The sequence below is a fragment of the Manis pentadactyla genome, chromosome X, assembly GCF_030020395.1.
Source record: "Manis pentadactyla isolate mManPen7 chromosome X, mManPen7.hap1, whole genome shotgun sequence".
NCBI classification, from domain to species: domain Eukaryota; kingdom Metazoa; phylum Chordata; class Mammalia; order Pholidota; family Manidae; genus Manis; species Manis pentadactyla.
The window spans coordinates 104784463-104793182 of record NC_080038.1 but is presented as its reverse complement, the minus strand read 5'-3'; the positions used below and the strand labels follow the sequence as shown (position 1 = coordinate 104793182).

The 8720-nt window shown below is 38.6% G+C and overlaps 1 protein-coding gene across 2 annotated transcripts; it reads right to left on the bottom strand.

Annotated features, from left to right (window-relative positions):
- Positions 1–284: 284 nt before the first annotated feature.
- On the bottom strand, positions 285–6516 carry NXT2 (nuclear transport factor 2 like export factor 2). Of its 2 annotated transcripts, XM_057495527.1 has the most exons (5): positions 6398–6516; positions 6044–6218; positions 4997–5083; positions 3323–3467; positions 285–2455 (listed from the first exon to the last, which is right to left on the bottom strand). In XM_057495527.1, the coding sequence occupies exons 2-5, from the start codon at positions 6056–6058 to the stop codon at positions 2274–2276; spliced, it is 429 nt and encodes a 142-aa protein (XP_057351510.1). In that variant the 5' UTR covers positions 6059–6218; positions 6398–6516; the 3' UTR covers positions 285–2273. The 2 variants fall into 2 exon arrangements, with proteins under 2 accessions (XP_057351510.1, XP_057351511.1); XM_057495528.1 differs by lacking the exons at positions 6044–6218; positions 6398–6516 and adding an exon at positions 5830–5890.
- Positions 6517–8720: the final 2204 nt, after the last annotated feature.

Sequence of the window (8720 nt, the reverse complement as noted above, 5' to 3'; positions counted from 1 at the left end):
ATGAGCAGTCTTTTGGTTTCAGTGCCCACTGAATATATATAGCATTTTGGATAGTTTCTCAAGGTTAAAATTTCCATCTCACCAGAAACTTCATTGCTACCTCGAACAGAAAATCTCAGGAACATGAATATTTGATAGGAAAAGAAGAACCCAGGTGAGCTCAAGAAACAACAAAGTCCTGGTTGGCAACCATTGTCAACATTCTTTTTTTGAAAAACCTTACATTGTAAAGAAACAACTACCTGCTCTTAGAGCCTTAAAAAAATCAAGACTTTAAAACAAACTTGTCACAAGGCAAAGTTTTATTTTTTCAACTTACAAAAATATGTGCATGTCAAAAATAAAGTCTAGTCCAGAGAAGAGTAGTTCCAGCCATTTAAAAGTTATACAGTTTGGAGAAAGCAATGCACATACAAATCTTAAAACTTAAACAATTCACAAACAGTATATAACCACTCAATTCAGTTATTGCTAGTTATCTGCAGCTTTTACTTGAGACTGTTCTCCATAAGGAAAAGGACAGTGTTTGAGTACTGACTGTTCCTGCTAAAGCTGTGGTTTTAAAAAGCCAATCCAAAATTAGAATAAGCTCACTTTGAGTAGAATATTACACATACGTTTTGATCAGTACCAGAAGGGGGTATGGTCTTAATTTCAATTCTACTCCCCTGTCCTATTTAATTCTATTTTGGTAATATAACAGAAATAAAATGTATAGTTTAGGGTAAGAGTAAATGAATTACTGGTTTTAAAGTTAAGTGATAAGAAACATTAACTTTGAGTTACAATGTAGAAACAAAGATGGTATATTTAGCTTAAAAATAAAGTAAATTCAAGAATGGAAAAATGTTTAAAATTTAACCAAATCCAAAATTAACTTCTTTCTTTAGATGTTGAGACATAAAATGAATCTATGTGTTCTTTTGAACTTTATGAATTATAAAGATGTACTGTTCTCTATTTTCTCTTTAAAAAGAGTTAGCCACAGGACAGGACATGTTTTAAAATAGATCTATTTGCTCAATTCGACATAGAAGTATAAGTCATAAAATTATATAGTTTTAACTTTATAAGTAAAAAAAATAATGCAGTTGACAGTGTAAAACATAGGAAACAGTCAATTACTTGGGGGTGGGGAATACCTGGGGGAGACTTTTGGCCTAAAGATCATATGGAAGACTTAGAAGCTAAAGGTGTCCCAAAGAGATAGCGATGGCTTTGTTTCAAACTTTCCTGTCAGACCCTGCAGGGTCAGGCTTATTGCTGACATTTTACCTCATTAGTTCTTGAATAAATTGAGACACACATTGGTGGTAAGTATGAGGTGAACTGGAAAAACCTTAAAAAATCATAGGACAAGTGACACTCATGACCATTTGGCAAAGATACTTACTATCTTAATGACTTAAATCCTAAAAATAGACTACATTTTTAGGAGGTAGAAAACAAGTACCGAAAGTTTGACATTTGGCTACCTCTCCTAAACTTCAGCTAATCTTGGATCTCTGTATTTCTCACTCCCCATTCTCCCATTAAAGCTATTTAGTCCCACAACCATTCACTACCTAAAGTTACAGACGTAGAGCTGCCAAGAAATACTATGTTAAGAGGTTTTGCTCGTAAGCTACTGAGTTGTATCTACTACTCAGGTATCAACTGAGAACATTTTAGTAGATTAATTCACTCCCTAAGAAAATATGCCAACATAAAAAAGCTACTTAATATGAAAAAAGACTACTGAACATCCCTACATGTGATTCGAATTGGTCAGAATAGTTACGCAAACTAATGTTTTCAATTGAACTAATTTGAAAAAGCCTCATATTAAAACTACATTACCAGTGTTTACTGAAAACAGTTATGTATTCTACTACAAAATTAAGCTAATGCCAATAAAACCACTTCACTTCCTCCCAGAATTATACTGATCTGATTCCTATTACACTGTGCTGATATCCTGTAGATAGTATTACAAGAGGATTTCATTTTTGCAATAGGCTGGGCTCACAGTGAGTATGTTAGTACTGAGATCATGTGTTTAATGTTACTATAATTATGTCATTAGTGAAATGTATAAAATTTGCATTAAAGCTCTTAAGGGCAACGATCGAAACTGGCAGCTGCTAGAAAAGGTGCTGCTAGGAATAAAAAAATTAAAGAAGTTGAGTTTCAGCACATATTAGTTTATAGTGCTTCCACAATGAAATAAATGAACTCACATAAATTTTTTTGCTGGAACTAATGGACCAAAGGAAAGTGGACTTTTGCCCCCTTTAACAACTAGCCCAATCTTGGAAACGGAAACAATCACTTGCAATCTTCCACACGGTGCTGTGAGGAGTAGACTGAGCAGTCAGCAGGAAGTTCTGGTTGAAAAAGTGTTGTTTGTTTCCATCAAACTTCACAATTCCACTGGTCACAACAAGAACTGTATTCTGGGATTGAGTAGCTTGCTCTTTGTCCACCAAAAAAAAGAGGAGAGGCTAGTTTCTATCTTGAAACAGATTTTCAGGCTTAAACTAGATTGCTTATAATTTAACATTAAAATAAAGTCCCATAAGCTTTCTTTCCCTTGAGCATGATCTTGACAAAGACATACCCAAAGACAGAAAACTAATCATTTCAAAGATATTAAAATTATTTTCAGTCTAGAAAGATTTTGGGTATCCTGAAGTTTCCAAATAAAGAGCTTATATCTACCATAGGACCATTTGGTTCCTGTATTTGTAAATATTTCATTGGGTTTCTAACAGAGCTTTTTCCTATTTTGTTTCTTAAGTTGTTGTTTTCAAGAACTACAGGGAAAAAAATTCACCGTAAACCAGTACTTAAGTCACTACAGGATCCCACCTAGAGGTTAATCTTACAAACTGCATCAATCTACCTTGGATCAAATTATCTTGCCCAAAAGGTATTCTTTCACCTAACAAGAGTAAATGTCTTCTGTGAAATTTTAATAGACTGTAAGATGATAAAACACATTAACCAGAGACATGGTATAATTTTTCTCTGGAGACATCTCAAGGCACACAAGGCAACTATTTATTTAGGGAAAATAGACCATTGTTCCTCTCCATCGACAAAAATCACATTTAGTAAGCCATATTATATAACCCACCAAATCTACTAGTGGTCCTCTGGAGTGAGATGTATCTAGAGGAAGACCAAAAGTTTGATTTGACAGATGAATTTTCCATAATTTTTAACTTGCTCAAAAAAAAAAGTAATTCTATCACTAAAAGTTGCTTGCTGCTTTCAATGTTAAAGCTCAGTGCTCGCTAAAGGAAAACAAAGGAAATACCCTGAAAGACCATGATCTTACCATGAACTGGTTGGCAATCTAATGTATTGACCTGGAACTCACTGGAAGGCAGCGTATCAAAAAAATTATTTAGGGCTGCTAGCCCTGAAACAGCATTGCCATTCCATATTAGAGTGGCCGTGTCCAGATACAGCCTGGTTAGTGCCTACAAAGAGAAAAAAAAGGGAGATTTCTGTTTCTGTACAAGCATTTTATAGAAATGGATTGAAAGGTTACAAGCGGTATACAAACATTTTTATAGTTTTATCTCCATCTCTACCCCCCCTGCTCTCTCCTCCTGGAAGATAATGTGAATGGGCATGTGCCTTATAATCATGGCCTTAAATAGATATTATCCTACTCTTAATAAATGAGGCAGCTAAATACATTTTTTCCACATTTCACTTAAGCCACAAAGAGAAAATTTTGCATCCAAACTATAAGTTTTAAAGTTTTGCTTTCTACATAAAAATTAAATGATTCAAAGTTTCAAGTACATGCAGTCCCAAACCAGTTTTAGTGTCCCACTCTTCTAAGAATTAACAAATTGTCAATGAAGCCTTACCTGTACATTTCAATCCTAGTGTTTACATACATGTGAGTCATTTAATATTTGAACCATGTATGTGTTAGGAAGAATAAGTTCCCTTTACTTTTATTACTACTCAAATGGTATATTTAGTTCCAAAGAATCATGTGTGCTTGCTAAAGCAGAGTCCTTGATAAGTCAAGTTAAGGCCCACATAAGGCAAAATTCAACAAGTAACTCTTTAGTCACAGGAGTTAGTCACAGGAGTTCAGTGTGTCACAGAACACAGTTTTTGCTTAATTCTAAAAGTTAACTGGGATTAAAAGGACAACACATATCTTGACTCTGGTAATGAACTACGAGTTGTCTTTCGTTGTTACTTTATTTTCCAAAGCAGCAAGGCACAATATAAATATCCACTGTCATATTCCTTGCCCTGACCCATGTCATCAAACATCAGTACCAGGAACTTTTATCTTTTGCCTTGAAAGGATAGGTTTTTTAGAAATAAGATATTAACTTCTGTACCTACAGCATAAAGTTCTCTAAAACACACTCCTATGCCAATAATAAAAGACCTGAGCACATGCTGAAGTAATTACTTAGAAGACAGAGCTCAGATAAATTAAAATGAAAAAAGCTGATGATGTAAGAACTTGTTCCGTTGAAGACTAAAAGTATACAAACCCTGTGGATTCTGTCTGTGAGTACCAACTATAGCTGTGAGCTTCTATCAGCAATTATCTATTATTACATGAAATTAAAGGGGCAAATCAGGGAACTTTCCTTGTAATAGCATTCCCTAGCATCACTACTATTTTAACCATATTGATTGAACGATGGGACCAAGAAAAGGTAACATTTAAGTAAATATATGTCAGGCCCCGTTAAATGCAGCATTTAAATTAATCCCACTTACCACCCTAAAAATAAAATGAGATTAAGAGAGTTAGCAACTTGCCCAGGGTCACAGAGCTAGGTAAATGCAAAGCTGGGGTATGATTCCAGATCCCACACTTCCATAATACCATGCCAATCCTTCCCTAAAATAAGCAATGCACTTTTAGACAAGTCCACAGTTACCACTTATGCAAGTCAGATGAATGTCTAGCTCAAAAAAAAAAAACTAGTGTTCAATAAAAAGTAGCAGAGTCTATAATGCTCACCTGTCTTCTTCTGTCCATTGTCTCATAGTAAATACTGACAAATTCCTCAGCAGCTTTACATGCCTGATCTACATAAGTTTTAAAATCCTGTAAGAAAAATTTCAGAAGTATACATTACTACCCTCCAACCCCTAACAAAACATAAAATCGCCCACAAAAGTGGATGATTTATTTCAATCACTTCGTAACTTCATACATAGCCCACATTCTTCCCTATACATTTGGGCATTCTTAAGGTTAGGGTTCAAAAGTTTTCAATTTTTAAAATGTTTACTATTTTGAGGTACATATCTTTAGGATACACTCATTTCCCATTAGTGAATTAGATTTTTTTTCTCACTTCAAATACAAATTTATAACCCTGGGCAACTGGTACTTTAAGTAGGCTTCCAATATTTTACAAAACAATCCCCTTAATGAAAATGATAGTTTGACCCTTAAAAGGGTGGGGGTAGGGATATCTGAATAAGTTAGGAAAGTGCTGAGTCGTTTTTCCAAGCCAGAAGTTATGACCAAATTCGAAAGTGTTCAATGGAGGAAAAAAAGGAATAAGAATAAAGCTCAGCGAAGTAGTTAGCAACTAGGTACTTTGTAAATTTCCTATTCTCTTGCATTTGTAAACAATCATAAAACTGAAGAAAAACGCTGTTGCGGGGGTTGGGTGTGTGTGTGTGTGTTGTTTCTCTGTAGGAAGATTGAGTTCCTTGATGCCTAGCAATTTCCCGAGCCCAGCCTATTATTTGAATTAAGAACCAGTTTCATTTCTTTTTCAGGTGATGCAAAGTTAGACAGGGAGATAAACGAGAGTAGGATAGTTCAAACCACCAACAGACCCCAACATTCCCGCCTCTCGCTAGTTCCCATCTCACGGTCCTTTCCACGATCCGAAAGGGACAGCAGTGAGCTGCAGAGAGCAGGCCCCGCCCCGGAGCCGGCGGGCCAGACCCAGATTCGCCACTTAACCACGTGACCAGGAGCCAGCCCGCCCCAGCATCTTAGCCGCCGGAGCCGCGGCGCCCCGGCACCCTTACACGGCTGGGCACTCACCAGGGACGAAGTCATCAGGGACTGCGCTGAGCGTCGCGGTGGCGGCGGCTGCGTCCCTTTGCTCTCACGAGTCTCTTTGCCCTCACGAGTCTCTCTGCCCTCACGAGTCTCTCTGCCCTCACGAGTCTCTCTGCCCTCACGAGTCTCTCTGCCCTCACGAGTCCGTTCCCCGCGGCTGCGGGAGAGTCGAATATTTAGGAAGACAGCGAACCCGCCACACACACACAATTCTTTCCCTGCCCATTCTCTCCCGGAAGTAGCTCGGTCCGCTGTTGAAAGCACCCCGACGTTCCAACCTTAAGTACACTTCCCTTCAGTTCCGCCCGTACCTTCCCATCCGCCTTATGTACTCACTCGTTTGATACATATATACTCAGTTTGGGAGAAAAAAGTAACTTAGTTCTTGTAAAACGGATACTCCAAACAAAGTACCCACTTTTCCAACGCCGTACCCTGGTAACAAAGGCACAATGTAAAGTGTCCAATAGGGGGAACTTATTTGAGGCAGGAGGCGAGGCCAAAGCTAGCTGAACACCAACGAGAAGCTCAAGGGGCCACTGAATCTGTAGCCTATAGGAAAAAAGGGGTGGAGCTTGGGGAAGGGCGGTATCATAAAGCACATGACTGCTAAACGGTTTGGAGTTCTAGAACATTCTGGAGGAATCGCTCCTCACTGAAGGGAACGGCATCTTACTAGTGTTTCTAACATTATTCACTCAGTAACTGACCACAAGCAAGGTACTTTTCTAAGCATTTTAACCCATATTCACTCATTACAGGAACATTATGAGGTTATCTACATTTTATGGTTAAGACACAGTAATTACATAACCTGCTTAGGGTTAAAACGTAGTTGGGAGTCAAACTTGAGCAATTTATCACTGCAAGCGGATTTCACTCCCCATCATCCTTTAAAACCGCTCGTCTCAAAAGCACCGACAATTTCTAGGTGGTCAAATCAGTCAGATATTTCCATAAATCCTACCATTCCTGACTGGTATGTGCCTCCTCAGGAAGACCGTGTCCCCATTGTTGTCTTCTTGCGCCTCTATAAGACAAGTATCCAGGGAATTTTCTCATATTTTCTGCAGCTACGGCTCAGGTACGTCTCTGCTGAACCTCTTCCCTCCTCAGCTCGCTTCCGGGGCGTCACTTCCGTCCGGTGTCTCCCACTTAAAACATTCCTCCCACGTGACCTCAACCGCTACTTGTATGCTAATGAATCTCAGCAACACATGTCCAGCCGCCACCTTACCTCTCAGTGCAGATTTCAAGTATGCAATTTTGCTGCATGCGAACACTGAACTGGCTGTAGGCTTCTCAAACTCTAAGAGTCCCAAATTTAAACTCTTTATTTCCTCTGCACTTCCAATCTTCTGTATTGTTCCAGTCATCTGTGCATAAATTCTTGGGAATCTTTTTATTGTTTGGTTATCCTCTTCCCCAACATTTTAATTCATTTGTTCATTCAACAAATATTTATTAGGCAGGTACTATGGGCCAGGCATTGTGCAAGGTTTTGGATATAGAATGGTGAACAAAATAGACAAGATCCATATCCTCATGAAGCTCACAATGTAAAGGGAGTGCTAGACAATAAAAAAAAGTTAATGAATTAGAGGAGTTTCAAGTAACTTGCCTAATTCTGCCCATTGTTTAAAGCAACCCTTTCCTGTCTCTCCTCTTTCCTCTGTACACAGCTTTGACTTTGATTACTTTATTCTTAGTTTTGCAAAATTCTTCTAATCTTTAAAGACCTACCTTGGTCTGGTATCAATTTACCTTTCTAGACTTCTCTCCCATTCTTCACCAACACTGGAAAGCTAACTACTACTGTCTGCCAAAAATGACTCCTGTTTACTGCTTTATAGGTGATTGCTTTTCTTGATTGAGACCTTAGAATGTGTCTGGTATTCATTATGATTTTAAACAATCCTCACAACCCCTGGAAAGGGACATATTATTATCCAGATGTTTAAGAATTTAAACTGAAGTTCAAAGTGGTTAAGCAAGTTGGCCAAGATGACATAGGTAGGGAAGTTGGGGTTTCAACCCACTTGCCCTTAGACACTCTGCTATTCATGCATTTGCCTATACTAAGATTAGTTTGGAATGTTTGGTTCCTCCATTTCTCTGCGCCCTTCAGGGACCAGGGCAGGTGCAGCCTTTTCTGTGAAGCCTTCCCTCATTTATGTCCCCAGAACCCTAAAGGATGTGACCTGTCCTGTGGCTATGAGGAGTGTCTTTTGGTGTGGGGCAATAGTGCTGGGGACTAGAGGAGTGCTGTGAGTACTGAAAAGGGACAGCTGAGCTAGAGGGGGAGAGAAGGCTCAGAGGTTTGTGCTGAATGTGTGCCCAGAACTTTGTGTACTTTTACTGATGTGTTACAAGGGTTGAATCTGGGTAAACTGACAATATATAGAGAAAACAATGTGCACTCTGGTTGGTCAGAGCAGTTAATATAAAATTATGTTTCAGGAACAAATAGGAACCAGGTCAATAAGACAGAATTTCTCTTTACTAGGTAACTGCACATGTGCAAAAAGCTGGGAGAGTCACTAGGGAGGGTGTGAAAGGGCTTTCTTTGGAACACAGAATGGCCTCTTGGTTAAGCACATTGTTCTTGACATACGTCTGGATTCAAAGCCTGGCTATGCCATTGATTAGCTCTGTGACC